We start from the raw sequence: 15871 nt of genomic DNA on the forward strand, positions 1-15871 counted from the left end.
CCCTGCCCCACACCACAGGGCAGAGCTGTGGGCATGTCCCCCCCCGGGCAGGCAGGGTGCAGGCAGCAGGACAGGTGGCTGCAGGATTAGTGTTAACGAGCTGTTTCATAACAGGGTCGAGAGGCCACAGGGGGAGCGTGGGCAGCGGGCCAGGCTTGGCTCAGCCCCACACCTGGGACAGTCGAGCCCCTGCGCTCACCCCACTGTGGCCCCATGGCACAGCCACAGCTGTGCACAGGCACCCCATGGTGCCCCATGAGGCTGGGTGCCCACGTCCCTGGGCACAGGCACCCCGTGCTGCCCTGCAGACGCATCCCCACGCACAGGCACGGTGCAGGCAGATGCCCAGGTCTCCACATTTAATGACTGTGCAGGAGGACAAGGGGCTGGGGCAGGGCCATGGGCTGCCACCCATGGCCTCCTGTGGGGTGTTGTGCATGGGGTCCCCCAGGGAGATACACAGGAGGGTTGCTCTGGAGGGGGACATGGTGGCTGTCGAGATCGGGGACCATCCAGGGGCAGAGCTGCGCTGCTCAAGCATCCTGCAAGGACAAAAGGATGACCGTGGCTTGATCCTGCCACCCTGGGGTATTCCATGGTGGCAGAGGGGGTTCCAGACCTGGCAGACCACGCCGACGTCCTCCTGGTGGGTGCAGTCATGGCGTCCCCAGATGCGGTGGGCACAATTCTGCAGGGTCCCCTCCTGACCCTGGCAGCGGACGTCATCTAGCCAGATGTGTCCAGCACCGGGGCCGAAGCGGGGCCGTCCCCGGGGGAGGTCACCAACAGGCCCTGCCACCCCACAGCCCAGCTCCCGGCAAACAACCTCTGCGTTGGTCCTGCTCCAGCCATCATCGCAGACTGTGCCCCACCGCCCATCATGGTTCACCTCCAACCGCCCAGCGCAGCGCCGGGGGCCACCCACCAACCGCAGCTGAAAAGGCTCTGCAAGGACACTGGGGTGATGCCAGCCCCATGGGAGGCCCCACCTAAGGTGGCAGCACCCCACCCTGCTGCATGCTCACCCTCACACTCGACGGCAGCCACCCTATCCGTGGGGCAGGATGATGGGTGCCCTGCCTGGAGGATGCAATGCTCCAGGTCCGGCTCCAGCCCAGTGCACTGCACCCGCTGCAGCACTGCCGGGGAAGCACCGGCTGCCGCGGGGCTGCAGGGTGGCGGGACGAGGCGCGGGCGACCACAGCCCAGCTGGCGGCACAACACCCGGGCAGCCTCCAGGCCCCAGCCTTCGGCGCAGACAGAGCTCCAGATGCCGGCGAATTGGAGCTCCAGGCGCCCAGTGCAACGTAAGTGGCTGCCCCTCAGCCGGGCTGGCACCACTGTGCACAGGGGGAAAGGTGTATGGCACCAGTATGACCAGTACAGTCTCACTTTGCCCAAATCATGCACAGTCTGCCCAGCACAGCCCCAGCCTGCCCCTCACAGCCCCAGCCTGCCCCTCACGGCCCCAGCCTGCCCCTCACGGCCCCAGCCTGCCCCTCACAGCCCCAGCCTGCCCAGCACAGCCCCAGCCTGCCCCTCACGGCCCCAGCCTGCCCAGCACAGCTCCAGCCTGCCCCTCACGGCCCCAGCCTGCCCCTCACATCCCCAGCCTGCCCCTCACAGCCCCAGCCTGCCCAGCAAAGCCCCAGCCTGCCCCTCACAGCCCCAGCCTGCCCCTCGCAGCCCCAGCCTGCCCCTCACGGCCCCAGCCTGCCCCTCACGGCCCCAGCCTGCCCAGCACAGCCCCAGCCTGCCCCTCACGGCCCCAGCCTGCCCCTCACATCCCCAGCCTGCCCCTCACAGCCCCAGCCTGCCCCTCACGGCCCCAGCCTGCCCCTCACGGCCCCAGCCTGCCCCTCACGGCCCCAGCCTGCCCAGCACAGCCCCAGCCTGCCCCTCACGGCCCCAGCCTGCCCCTCACGGCCCCAGCCTGCCCAGCACAGCCCCAGCCTGCCCCTCACATCCCCAGCCTGCCCCTCACGGCCCCAGCCTGCCCAGCACAGCCCCAGCCTGCCCCTCACATCCCCAGCCTGCCCCTCACAGCACCAGCCTGCCCCTCACGGCCCCAGCCTGCCCCTCACAGCCCCAGCCTGCCCCTCACGGCCCCAGCCTGCCCAGCAAAGCCCCAGCCTGCCCCTCACAGCACCAGCCTGCCCCTCACGGCCCCAGCCTGCCCCTCACGGCCCCAGCCTGCCCAGCACAGCCCCAGCCTGCCCAGCACATCCCCAGCCTGCCCCTCACATCCCCAGCCTGCCCCTCACGGCCCCAGCCTGCCCAGCACAGCCCCAGCCTGCCCCTCACGGCCCCAGCCTGCCCCTCACATCCCCAGCCTGCCCCTCACAGCCCCAGCCTGTCCCTCACGGCCCCAGCCTGCCCCTCACGGCCCCAGCCTGCCCCTCACAGCCCCAGCCTGCCCAGCACAGCCCCAGCCTGCCCCTCACATCCCCAGCCTGCCCCTCACGGCCCCAGCCTGCCCAGCACAGCCCCAGCCTGCCCCTCACATCCCCAGCCTGCCCCTCACAGCACCAGCCTGCCCCTCACGGCCCCAGCCTGCCCCTCACAGCCCCAGCCTGCCCCTCACGGCCCCAGCCTGCCCAGCAAAGCCCCAGCCTGCCCCTCACAGCACCAGCCTGCCCCTCACGGCCCCAGCCTGCCCCTCACGGCCCCAGCCTGCCCAGCACAGCCCCAGCCTGCCCAGCACATCCCCAGCCTGCCCCTCACATCCCCAGCCTGCCCCTCACGGCCCCAGCCTGCCCAGCACAGCCCCAGCCTGCCCAGCACAGCCCCAGCCTGCCCCTCACATCCCCAGCCTGCCCCTCACGGCCCCAGCCTGCCCAGCACAGCCCCAGCCTGCCCAGCACAGCCCCAGCCTGCCCCTCGCAGCCCCAGCCTGCCCCTCGCAGCCCCAGTCTGCCCCTCGCAGCCCCAGTCCACCCAGTAAAAGCCCTCCTACATGTGGTCCATGCCCCAGTGCCTGCCACATCCCAGGGTCTCTGACCCCACAGACCCCGAGTGTCACCACGGGGACACACAGAGGTCACCAGGGGACAGCCAGGGGGCCCCGGCCTGGGGGACAGCAGAGAGACACCCAGGGGACACCCACAGGACCCCCAACATACCGGATCCAGCCACGATGCCGCAGCAAAGAGCTGGGGGAGGGAGGCAACGTCTGAGTGGGGACCCAGCCCTCACCCCACAGACATCCCCCACCTCACTTGCCCCACTGGTCTCCAACATACAACCCCACAGACCCCCACATGCCCCACTGACCCCCAAAACACATCCCATGGACACCCCAAAACCTTCCAGGCCCTGCTGACCCCCAAGACACACCCCCACAGACACCCCACACCCTGAACACCCCAGTAAAAGCCCAAACACACCCGCCAAGTGCACCCCCAGCTCTGTGCCCCCCAAGTGCATCCCCAGATCTATGGCCCCCATGTATGCACTCAGGTCTGTGCCCACCAAGTTCACCCCCAGCTCTGTGCCCCCCAAGTGCACTCCCAGCCCTGTGGCCCCCAAAGACCCTGCCCCCCACCCCATGACCCCCAGTCCCTCACCAAGGCACAGCCCGAGGCCGACCAGCCCTCCCATGCTGCAGATGCCTGGGACCCCCTCTTCCAGGGTCCCCCCTTTTAAAGCTCCCTCCCAGGAAGGGCCTTGGGGGGCAGTGTAGGGGGGCAGGGGAGAGGAAGCGAAAGCGCCATGGGGAAGCACTGAGGGATCCTGGCCGGCGCCATGGGACCTGCGGAGATGGGGGTGTGGGATGAGGAGCAGGATCAGGTGTCCCCTGCCTGCGTGCCCCAGACCACCTCCCTGCCCAAGGATGGGACCCCTATCCCCCTGCCAAAATGATGTGCCCCACCCCACAACCTCAAGATGCTCCAGGATTGTGGGGGCTGGGGGGTCCAGTCCCACTTTATTTCCTCTGGGGGTCACAGCAGCCCCCCGGGGTCACTCAATTAGGGGGGATCACAACCCCATCATGGTCGAGAGCTGGTGGTAGGGGGGGTCCTTGAAAAGCCCCCCAGGAGGTGCTGAAGGGTCAAGGCCAGCGCCCGCAGGTCTCCCCGCAGGCCCCGCACCTCCTGCAGAAGGGCCTGCAGCTGGGGGGCTGGGCAGGGGGGGCAGCTGCTGGACCCCCCTCCCCACTGCTCCCCAGCCCCAGGGTGGGCTGGTGATGCTGCTGCTGGTGGAGTCAGACCTGTGGGGCGAGACATAGAGACCCCCTAAAGTGCAGCCATAAGAGATACCCCCCCAAAATGTGTCCAAACCCCCCTCCCCCAAAAACAATAGAAATTGGGATGCAGAGGAACCCTGCATCCCCCCACCACCCTGCTGGCACCCACACCCATGAAACCCCAGAGCCCTGAGGTCTCAGAGGGTGTCACCTCAGGAGGTGGGAGTCCACTGGCAGGACACCACCCTGCCGCGGTGCCCCCCTACCCCGGGCTTACCTGCACACGGGGCCCCAGGGAGCATGCGGTCTGTTGGGGTGTGGGGAGGATGGGTGCCGAGGGGTTCTGGGGAGGGCCAAGAGGGTGCTGGGGGGGTCTGGGTGCTGAGGGGCTCCAGGGGGGGCTGAGAGGGTGCTGGAGGGGTCTGGGTTCTGAGGGCCTCCAGGGGATGCTGAGGGGGTGCTGGTGCGGTCTGGGTGCTGAGGGGCTCCAGGGGGGGCTGAGAGGGTGAGGGAGGGGTCTGGGTGCTGAGAGTCTCCATGGGGTGCCACTTGGGTGCTGGTGCGGTCTGGGTGCTGAGGGGCTCCAGGGGGGGCTGAGAGGGTGATGGAGGGGTCTGGGTGCTGAGGGTCTCTGTGGGGTGCTGCTTGGGTGCTGGAGGGGTCTGGGTGCCAAGGGTCTCCGTGGGGTACTGGGGGTGAGCTGGGGGGGTCTGCGTGCTGAGAGTCTCAATGGGGTACTGAGGGCGTGCTAGCGGGGTCTGGGTGCTGAGGAGCAACATGGGGTCCTTCTGGGGTGCTGGGGGTGTCTGGGTGCTGAGGGTCTCTATGGGGTGTTGCAGTGGTGCTGGGGGGGCCTGGGTGCTAAAGGTCTCCATAGGGTGCTGGGAGGGTGCTGGGGGGGTGAGGGTGCTGAGGGTCTCCATGGGGTGCTGAGGGAGTGCTGGAGCAATCTGGAGTCTGGGGGTCTCCATGGGGTGCAGGGGGTGTGCTGGGGAGCTATGAGTGTTTACGGGCTCCATGGGGTGTTGAGTGAATGCTGAGGGACTCTGTGCACCAGTGGTCTCCTTGGGGTGCTGGGGGGCTGCTGGGGGGCTCTGGGAGGGCATGCTGGAGCCTGGATCTAGTTGGATTGCAAGGGCAGGAGCGGTTGTTGGCATCAGGGTGGGGGTCTGTGATGTAGGGGGTGGTGGGGGCTCTGCAGGGGGAGCAGGGACTCCAGCAGGGCCTAGGTCTGGGTCTGCACCTGGGGAGGGAAGGTACACAGAGGTCTGTGAGGCCCCAGCACCGCTGACTCCAGCCCCCTGCCCTGGGTGCTGGGTGAAGAAAACCCCATCCACCCACCCACCCATATGTCCACCCCTCCACTACCCATCCATCCATTCCTTTCCTTGCCATCCATGCATCTAATCCCACAAATCCTTCCCCGCCATCCATCTATCCATCAGTCCACCCACCCTTTCTCCTAACTTTCTGTCCTTCCCTCCCTCCACCTTTCTGTCCATTCAGTCGCCCCCTCCTCTCTCAGTCTATCCACATGTAGTCCCTACTGTCTTTCCATCCACCCCAGCCCTCCAATATTTCATTCTTTTCCTGCAAATTTCTTCCAAATAATTCCTTGCTTAGTACCATCTGGATCCAGATCACCAAAAACACCTCAAAGTGGCTCTGGCCAGGTTCAGCCCCAAGATGTGTGGTCCATGTGGTATCATCTGGTCAGCCCCAAGATGGTGTCCAATGTGGTTCGACTCTGCTGCAGACGTGTGCTCCTCATGGTATCTGCTGGAGAATGTGGCTCCTCATGGTGCTCTGCCCAGGTTCAGCCCAAGGAGTGGTCATGCCCTGCAGGACGTGTGCTCCTCAGGGTATCTGCTAGAGGACCTGTGCTCCATGTGGTACCATCTGCATCCAGTTCTGCTGGAGGATGTGCATCCAGTGTGATACCACTGGGACTAGGTTCTGCTGTGGGATGTGCACTCCACATAGTATCATCCAGACTCCTTTCTGCTGAAGAGTGTGTGCTCTGCATGATACCAGCTAGGCCCAGTTCTGCTGGAGGATGAGTGCTCATCATACCTTCACGAGCTGGTTCTGCTGCAGGACGTGTGCTTGTCATGGTACCTTCAGGAGCTGGTTCTGCTGCAGGACGTGTGCTTGTCTCGGTACCTTCAGGAGCTGGTTCTGCTGCAGGACGTGTGCTTGTCATGGTACCTTCAGGAGCTGGTTCTGCTGCAGGACGGGTGCTTGTCATGGTACCTTCAGGAGCTGGTTCTGCTGTGGGAGGTGTGCTTGTCATGGTACCTTCGGGAGCTGGTTCTGCTGCAGGACGTGTGCTTGTCATGGTACCTTCAGGAGCTGGTTCTGCTGCAGGACGTGTGCTTGTCATGGTACCTTCAGGAGCTGGTTCTGATGCAGGACGTGTGCTTGTCATGGTACCTTCAGGAGCTGGTTCTGCTGTGGGAGGTGTGCTTGTCTCGGTACCTTCAGGAGCTGGTTCTGCTGCAGGACGGGTGCTTGTCATGGTACCTTCGGGAGCTGGTTCTGCTGCAGGACGTGTGCTTGTCATGGTACCTTCGGGAGCTGGTTCTGATGCAGGACGTGTGCTTGTCATGGTACCTTCAGGAGCTGGTTCTGCTGTGGGAGGTGTGCTTGTCTCGGTACCTTCAGGAGCTGGTTCTGCTGCAGGACGTGTGCTTGTCTCGGTACCTTCAGGAGCTGGTTCTGCTGTGGGAGGTATGCTTGTCATGGTACCTTCAGGAGCTGGTTCTGCTGCAGGACGTGTGCTTGTCATGGTACCTTCAGGAGCTGGTTCTGCTGCAGGACGTGTGCTCGTCATGGTACCTTCAGGAGCTGGTTCTGCTGCAGGACGTGTGTTCGTCATGGTACCTTCAGGAGCTGGTTCTGCTGCAGGACGTGTGCTCGTCATGGTACCTTCAGGAGCTGGTTCTGCTGTGGGAGGTGTGCTTGTCTCGGTACCTTCAGGAGCTGGTTCTGCTGCAGGACGTGTGCTTGTCATGGTACCTTCAGGAGCTGGTTCTGCTGCAGGACGTGTGCTCGTCATGGTACCTTCAGGAGCTGGTTCTGCTGCAGGACGTGTGCTTGTCATGGTACCTTCAGGAGCTGGTTCTGCTGCAGGACGTGTGCTTGTCATGGTACCTTCAGGAGCTGGTTCTGCTGTGGGACGTGTGCTTGTCTCGGTACCTTCAGGAGCTGGTTCTGCTGTGGGAGGTGTGCTTGTCACGGTACCTTCAGGAGCTGGTTCTGCTGCAGGACGTGTGCTTGTCTCGGTACCTTCAGGAGCTGGTTCTGCTGCAGGACGTGTGCTTGTCATGGTACCTTCAGGAGCTGGTTCTGCTGCAGGACGTGTGCTTGTCATGGTACCTTCAGGAGCTGGTTCTGCTGCAGGACGTGTGCTTGTCTCGGTACCTTCAGGAGCTGGTTCTGCTGTGGGAGGTGTGCTTGTCATGGTACCTTCAGGAGCTGGTTCTGCTGTGGGAGGTGTGCTTGTCATGGTACCTTCAGGAGCTGGTTCTGCTGCAGGACGTGTGCTTGTCATGGTACCTTCAGGAGCTGGTTCTGCTGCAGGACGTGTGCTTGTCATGGTACCTTCAGGAGCTGGTTCTGCTGTGGGAGGTGTGCTTGTCATGGTACCTTCAGGAGCTGGTTCTGCTGCAGGACGTGTGCTTGTCATGGTACCTTCAGGAGCTGGTTCTGCTGCAGGACGTGTGCTTGTCATGGTACCTTCAGGAGCTGGTTCTGCTGCAGGACGTGTGCGTGTTATGGTACCTTCAGGAGCTGGTTCTGCTGCAGGACGTGTGCTTGTCTCGGTACCTTCAGGAGCTGGTTCTGCTGCAGGACGTGTGCTTGTCATGGTACCTTCAGGAGCTGGTTCTGCTGCAGGACGTGTGCTTGTCTCGGTACCTTCAGGAGCTGGTTCTGCTGCAGGACGTGTGCTTGTCATGGTACCTTCAGCAGCTGGTTCTGCTGTGGGAGGTGTGCTTGTCATGGTACCTTCAGGAGCTGGTTCTGCTGCAGGACGTGTGCTTGTCATGGTACCTTCAGGAGCTGGTTCTGCTGCAGGACGTGTGCTTGTCTCGGTACCTTCAGGAGCTGGTTCTGCTGCAGGACGTGTGCTTGTCATGGTACCTTCAGGACCTGGTTCTCCCAGGTTCTGGTTACTCCACACGGTATCACCTGCTGGGACCACCATGGTGGGTACCAAGTCCTGCCTTGCTTTGGGCTTCATGCCCTGCGTGGTACTAACCAGATCCCACCCCACCTTAGCTTGAGTGGCATCAGTGGGGTCCTGACCTGCTGGCCGTTGGGTGAGCTGGGTGGCAACTGCCACATCTTGCCCTGTTTGCAGTTTTGTGGCACCAACTGGATCCCGCCCTGCCTTGGGCTTTGTACCTTGCATGGTTTCAACCAAACCCCGTCCCGGTGGTTTCCTGGTGGTCTTGTTGGCACCTGCCAGAATCTGTCCAGCTTTGGGCTGGGTGATCCGTACAGTACTGGATGGATCCCGACCTGCTTTAGGACGGGTGATGTGGATGGTACCAACTGGATCCTGTCCTGCCTTGGACCTGTTGGTGCCAGCTGGTTGCCATCCTACCTTGGACCTGTTGGTGCCAGTAGGATGCCATCCCGCTTTGGACCTGTTGGTGCCAGCTGGATGCCATCCCGCTTTGGACCTGTTGGTGCCAGCTGGATGCCACCCCGCTTTGGTTCTGTTGGTGCCAGCTGGATACCACCCTGCTTTGGACCTGTTGGTGCCAGCTTGATCCCATCCTATTTTGGACCTGTTGGTGCCAGCTGGATGCCACCCCGCTTTGGACCTATTGGTGCCAGCTTGATCCCATCCTGCTTTGGTTCTGTTGGTGCCAGCTGGATGCCACCCTGCTTTGGACCTGTTGGTGCCAGCTGGATGCCACCCTGCTTTGGATCTGTTGGTGACAGCCGGATGCCATCCTGCTTTGGACCTGTTGGTTCCCACTGGATACCGTCCTTCCTTGGACCTGTTGGTGCCAGCTGGTTCCCATCCTGCCTTGGACCTAGTGGTACCAGACGGATCCTGTCCCACTTTAGACCTGGTGGCACCAGCTGGATCCTGTCCTGCCTTGGGCTTGGTGCTTTGGATGATTCCAGCCGGATCCTGTTCTGCTTTGAGTCGGGTGATCCTGATGATACGAATGGGATCTCGCCCTGCTTTGGTTTGGGTGGCACCAATTCGACCCTGTGTTGCAGGATGCTGGGTGCTGTGGGTGGTACCAGTTGCATCCCATCGTGTGGGGTGCTGGGTTCCAGGGGTGGTGCTGGCCAGACCCTGTCCTGCAGGGTGCTGGGTGCTGGTGGCAGGCAGAGACGTCCTTGTTGGTGACAGCAGGTCCCCTTGCCCTGCAGCAACAAGAGGGTCACTCAGCCCAGCTCTGGGGGGAGACCCAGGCCCAGAGGCAGGGGCATCCCCTGCAGACAGGGTCTCTGGAACATGGGGAGGGACCCCAGCAGGCAGGAGAGGTGCATGGGGGGGGGATCCATGCCCCCCAAACCCGCTTCAGCCCCCAGCCCTGCAGACGGGCCAGGGGGCAGCAAAACATGGGGTCCCGAGTTGCAACCGGCAACCCGCCAGCTCTCTGGGACCTTGCACAGGGGGACGGGGACCCCCATCTCCACTCCTCCTACCCTTGCGGGCTGTCCTTGCAGCAGACTGGCTGACTGTGGTGCTCTGGGGAGAGCCAGGGGCACGGGGCCGTGTGGAGGGGGTCACCCAGTCCAGCTTCATCTGTGGTCGGTGGGGACTGGGGTCTGCAGGGTGGGCATCCAGGTTGGCCAGCTCATCTGCAGGCAGAAGAGACCGGCATGAGCCTTTGCAATGCACACACCGCACGTGCACTGCAGACACACTGCGCCCTGCCCGTGCACACACTCGATGTCCCCACGCACTGCGCACACGCACTGCACCCTGCCCATCCACGTGCACTGCACACACACTGCGCCCTGCCCCGTGCACACACTCGATGTCCCCACGCACTGCGCACACGCACTGCACCCTGCCCATCCACGTGCACTGCACATGCACTGCACCCTCACTGCTTGCAGAGCGGCTGTACTGCACCCTGCAGACCACTCACCCACAGGGTTTGCAATTCAGCCGCGGTGTCCCCGTGCCCACCAACTGCCCCGGGACCACCGCACAGGTACAGGGACTGTGTGCCCACTGCATCAGCCCTGCGAGGGCACAGCCCCCAGCCCCCCACATCACAAGAACCTGCACAGACAACGGCGGCATCCTCCCGGTGCTGGCAGTTGGTGACGCCCCAGGGGGAAGCCGGGCACCCCAGCAGGGATGACTCGTTCCCTTGGCACCGCACATCATCCAGCCAGATGGGCCCGGTGCCCTCGCCAAAAAAAGCTGCCCGGGGGGCGTCGAGGGCAGCCCCGCAGCCCAGCTGCCGGCAGACCACTGCCGCATCCGGCAGCCCCCACAGGTCGTCGCAGACGGTACCCCAGTGCCCAGCGTGGAAGATCTCTAGCCGGCCGGCGCAGCGCCCCGCAGCCCCCACCAGCCGCATGGTGGGACCCCCTGGGAGAGAGGTTGGGGTCAGCATCAGCCCGGGCACACCACACCTGTGCATGCCATGCCCGTGCACACCTTGCCCATGCACACCATAACTGTGCATTCTGTACCGGTGCACACTGTACTTGTGCGTCTGCACACGCCGTACCCAACCACAGCTTTGCATGCTGTACCTGCGCACGCTGCATCCGTGCATGCTGTAACGGGTGGCTGGGTGATGGTGGGTGACGGCGTGGGGGTCCAGGGTGGCTCGGTGGTGCTGAGGGGCTGGAAGCGGTGCGCTGTGGGGAGAGGCGGTCAGGTGAAGCCACCCCAGCTTAGCCCCATGCTCGCCCACCGACCCACTGCAGCCCACCTGAGCAGACAGCACTGGCATCCTCTTCGTGGGCGCAGACGTGGGGACGCCAGCCCCGGTGCCGGCACAGGGCCAGACGCTCCTCGGTGCCCCGGCACCGCAACCCGTTGAGCCAGATGGGACCCGAACCCTCTCCAAACCAGGCTCCCGGTGGGGCAGCCAGGGCAGTCCCACAGCCCAGCTGCCTGCAGACCACCGTCGCGTCCGGTAGCCCCCAGTCGTCATCGCAGACGGTGCCCCAATGCCCGTTGTGCTGCACCTCCACCCGCCCGGCACAGCGCCCGGGACCCCCGGCCAGCCGCACGGGGAATGGCTCTGGGGACAGACCACACTCAGGCACCAGGGCCAACAGCACCCACCAACACCTGCTGGGACCCACCAGGACGCCCTGGGACCCACTGGTAGCCCTACACACTGGGAACTGCTGAGTCCCACTGGGAGATTCTGCACTCACTGGGACCTGCTGGGACCTTCTGGGACCCCTGCACCCACTGGGACCCCTCAGACCCACTGGGCTCCTTTGCACACACTTGGGACCTGCTGGGACCTACTGGGAGCCCAGCCCACACTGGGACCTGCTGGGATCCTTTGCATACACTGGGACTTGCTGGGAACTACTGGGAGCCCTGCATGCCCCCCCCCAGGGGCACCCCCACACACTAGCACCTGCTGGGAACCACCCAGGATCCACTGGATCCCACTGGGACCCCTGCACACACTGGGCCCTGCTGGGACCACCTGGGATGTCCGCACACACGGGGACATGCTGGGTCCTGCTGGGACCTACTGGAAGCCCAGCACACACTGGGACACATTGGGACCCACTGGGACCCCTGCAGGCTCCAGGAAGCCCTGCGGATACTGGGACATGCTGGGACTTGGTGGGACCCACTGGTACCTCTGTATACACTGGGACCTGCTGGGTCCTCCTGGGACCCATGCACCCACTGGGATCCTTTGCACACAGTGGGACCCCTACACACACTGGGACCCACTGGGATCCTTTTCACATGCTGGGACCTGCTGAGACCCACTGGGATCCTCTGAACAAACTGGGACCTGCTGGGACCCCCTAGGATCTTCTGCACATGATGGAGCCTGCTGGGAGCTACCAGGACAAACTGGAATCCAGTGGGACCCCTGCCCACCCTGGGACCTGCTGGGATCCTTTGCACAAACTGGGACCTGCTGGGCTCTTTTGCACACACTGGGACCCCCTGGGAGCTCCCCACCACTGGGCCAGGCCCCTCACTCCCCACAGCCCCACATCCCCCCACCCCCACCCCCGCCCCATTACCTGTGCTGTGGGGTCTCAGCAGCCCCACTGGAGACCGAGTAGAGCAGATGAGTGCGGGGACCCAGGCATCTGGGCACCCCACCCCATCCCAGGGTCCCCAGCGACCCAGGGGTCCCTGGGGCACCCAGAAGTGGGTACCAGTGACCAGTGCCTGATGACCAGTGCCCTTCCCAGTGCCCAGCATCCCTCCCAGTGACCTGTGACCAGCGACCAGCCTTTCCCAGTGCCCAGTGCCCCATGGCCAGACCCAGTACCCTTCTCAGTGTCCATCTCCAGTGCCCAGTGACCTGCCCAGTGCCCTGCCCAGTGCCCACTGCCCCATCCCCAGTAGCCTCCTGCAGTACCCAGTGCCTAGTGCCCCATGCCCAGTGCTCGGCCCAGTGCCCACTGCCCCATCCCCAGTAGCCTCCTGCAGTACCCAGTGCCTAGTGCCCCATGCCCAGTGCCCAGTGCCCCATGACTTCTGCCCTATGCCCTTCCCAGTTCCCAGTACCCTCTGACCAGAGACCAGTGCCAAATGTCCCTTGCCCAGTGCCCTTCCCAGCACCCAGTTCCCAGTACCCCCATGCCCACTGCCTGGTGCCGTTCCCACTGCCCATCACAGCCCACCCTACCCAGTTCCCCTCCCAGTGACCAGCGCCCAGCACAGCCCAGAACACCCAACGCCCTGCCCAGTGCCTCACAGCCTTCCTACTATTCCACACAGCCCAGTCCCCAGTTGCCAACACAGCCCACAGCACCCCGCGCCCAGTGCCCCGTGCCCAGCACAGCCCACAGTGCCCAGTGCAATTACCAGTGCCCTTCCCAGTGCCTGTTGCCCTCTTTCCAGTGCCCCATGCCCAGCATGGCCCACAGTGCCCAGTACAACCCCCAGTTCCCTTCCCAGTGCCCATTGCCCTCTTCCCAGTGCCCAGCACAGACCACGGTACCCCATGCCCAGTGCCCTGTGCCCAGCATGTCCCACAGTGCCCAGTGCAATCAACCCCCAGTGCCCTTCCCAGTGCCCATTGCCCTCCTCCCCATCGCCCATGGCCCGCCCAGTTGCCATCACAGCCCACAGTGCCCCACGCCCAGTGCCCTGTGCCCAGCACAGCCCACAGTGTCCATGAAATTCCCAGTGCCCATTGCCCGCTTCCCAGTGCCCCACACCCTGCCCGGTGCCCAGCACAGCCCACAGTGCCCCACGCCCAGTGCCCAGCATGGCCCGCAATGCCCAGAGCAATCCCCAGTGCCCTTGCCAGTGGCCAGTTCCCAGTGCTCTATGCCCGATGCCCAGCACAGCCCACAGCTCCCAGTGGCCTTCCCAGTGCCCAGCACCACCCATGGTGGCCAGTGCCCAGTGCCTGACTCCACCCTGCAGGGTCCCGCAGCCCCAGCTGGGCGCAGCGCCTCATGCAGTGCCCAGTGACCCCTGCAGTGCCCAATGCCCCCCCAGCAGCGCCCTTCCCCTGTTGCGCCCAGTGCAGCGCCCAGCCCTGTGCAGTGTCCAGAGACGCCTGTGCAGTGCTCGTGCAGTGCCCGAGCAGCGCCAGCACCATGTCCAGCACCATGCCCATGCCACGCCTGTGCCGTGCTCATGCAGTACCCGTGCAGTGCCAGCACGTCTAGCACCATGCCTGTGCCGTGCCCGTGCAGTGCCAGCGCAGTGCAGTACCAGCACCATGCCCGTGCCACGCCTGTGCCGTGCACATGCAGTGCCCGTGCAGTGCAGTGCCAGCACCATGCCTGTGCCACGCCTCTGCCATGCCCATGCAGTGCAGCGCAGTGCAGTACCAGTACCACGCCTGTGCCGTGCCCGTGCCGTGCCCGTGCAGTGCCCGTGCAGTGCCCGTGCAGTGCCAGCGCCATGCCCGTGCCACGCCTGTGCCGTGCCCGTGCAGTGCAGCGCAGTGCAGTACCAGTACCACGCCTGTGCCGTGCCCGTGCAGTGCCCATGCAGTGCCCGTGCAGTGCAGTATCAGCACCATGCCTGTGCCACACCTGTGCCGTGCCCACGCAGTGCCCCTGCAGTGCCCCTGCAGTGCAGTACCAGCACTGTGCCTGTGCAGTGCCTGCATCATGCCCCTGCAGTGCAGTGCAGCGCCCAGTGTCATATTAAACCTCCCCTCCCAGTACCCACACTGTACCCATGCCGTAGCTGTGCCATACACACGACGAGCCCATGCAGTGCCCCATGTAGTACCAGCACAGTGCCCGTGCAGTGCCCCATGCCGTATTCATCCCCCTCACAGCGCCTGCACCCTACCCACGTCATACGCACGCCAACCCTGTGCAGTGCCAGTGCGGTGCCAGTGCCCATGCAGTGCCCGGTGCTGTATTCAACCCCATTCCCAGCACCCGCACCGTACCCGTGCCATACGCACACCGACCCTGCGCAGCGCCCGTGCAGTGCAGCGCCCGTGCAGTGCAGCGCCCGTGCAGTGCAGTGCCCGTGCAGTGCAAGGCGGTGCTGCCGGGCTCACCCAGGAGCAGGAGGGCGAGGGCCATGGCGGGCCGTGGTGGCGATGGGGACGGCCGGGCGGGCGGGGAGGACGAGATGGAGCTGCTGGGCCAAGGATGACTCAGTCTGTCCATACGTCTGTCCTTCCAGCTGGCCATCCAGGGGCTGGGGGGGATGGGCTGGGGGCAGGTGGGGCCCTGGGACCCCCCTGGGCTGGGGGGCAGGGGGGGGGCAGGGTCTCCCCCTTGTATCTCCCCCAACCCAGCGGGACTTGGGCCAGGGCAGGTGAGGGTTAACGCCAGAGCCACGCGGCACGCTGGGGACACACACACGTGCAGCGCCCACGCGCGTGCCTGTGGCCTCCTGCCGCCCCGACACGCGTATGCACGTGGCCTTCCACCGACATGCGTGTGCACAGGGCCTCCCACCGCCCCGACACACGCGCGCACATGGCCTCCCACCCACACGCGTGTGCATGAGGCCTCCCGCAGCAGCAGCACACAGGCACAGGGCACACACAGTTCTTGCACACTCACATGCTCACTCACACACACATGTTCACGTACACATGCACAGAGATGTGCATGCTGATGCACACAAGCATGTGCACGCACATGTGCACGCTTGCACACGCGCATACATGCACACAGATGTACAAATGCACACGCACACTTACGTCCACGCACACTTGCACACACGCATGCAGACACACGTACATACATGCTCGTGCACACACATGCATGTGCACACACACACGCAGGCACACACATACTGGGAGTCAGTGGGGCCATACTGGGAGGGGGTGAGACTGGGGCATTACTGGGAGTCAGTGGGGCTGTACTGGGGGGGTCACAGGCCCACCAGGGCTGACAGGGGGGTGGGGGTGGGGGCTGGGAGCATGGGGGGGGCAGTGGGGCAGGGTTTGTGGGTCTCCCCTGCTGCAGGGTTGGGGGTACCCCTGTGTGCTCCCCAGATGCTTGTGTCCCCCATTGCCCCCCAGTGTCCCTCAGAGCCCCCGCGCG

At 64.5% G+C, this 15871-nt stretch overlaps 1 protein-coding gene across 1 annotated transcript; it reads right to left on the reverse strand.

Moving 5' to 3' along the window:
- Window positions 1–351: 351 nt before the first annotated feature.
- LOC135310327 (scavenger receptor cysteine-rich domain-containing group B protein-like) lies at window positions 352–14896 on the reverse strand. The gene is made up of 8 exons (XM_064437590.1): window positions 14758–14896; window positions 11113–11427; window positions 10931–11038; window positions 10449–10763; window positions 9863–10018; window positions 1026–1433; window positions 620–945; window positions 352–542 (listed from the first exon to the last, which is right to left on the reverse strand). Exons 1-8 carry the CDS (start codon window positions 14894–14896, stop codon window positions 534–536), a joined length of 1776 nt encoding a protein of 591 aa, XP_064293660.1. The 3' UTR covers window positions 352–533.
- Between the last annotated feature and the right edge of the window lie 975 nt (window positions 14897–15871).

The sequence above is a fragment of the Phalacrocorax carbo genome, chromosome 33 (assembly GCF_963921805.1).
Source record: "Phalacrocorax carbo chromosome 33, bPhaCar2.1, whole genome shotgun sequence".
NCBI lineage: Eukaryota > Metazoa > Chordata > Aves > Suliformes > Phalacrocoracidae > Phalacrocorax > Phalacrocorax carbo.

Excerpts from the sequence above, each read along its gene's own strand:
- LOC135310327 (XM_064437590.1), bottom strand. The coding sequence starts at position 14,896 with ATGGCCCTCGCCCTCCTGCTCCTGGGTGAGCCCGGCAGCACCGCCTTG. Across the intron at positions 11,039-11,112 it reads TGCCAGTGCTGTCTGCTCAG|CGCACCGCTTCCAGCCCCTC; the intron begins GTGGGCTGCAGT and ends CTCTCCCCACAG. Across the intron at positions 946-1,025 it reads GGCTGCCGTCGAGTGTGAGG|AGCCTTTTCAGCTGCGGTTG; the intron begins GTGAGCATGCAG and ends GTGTCCTTGCAG.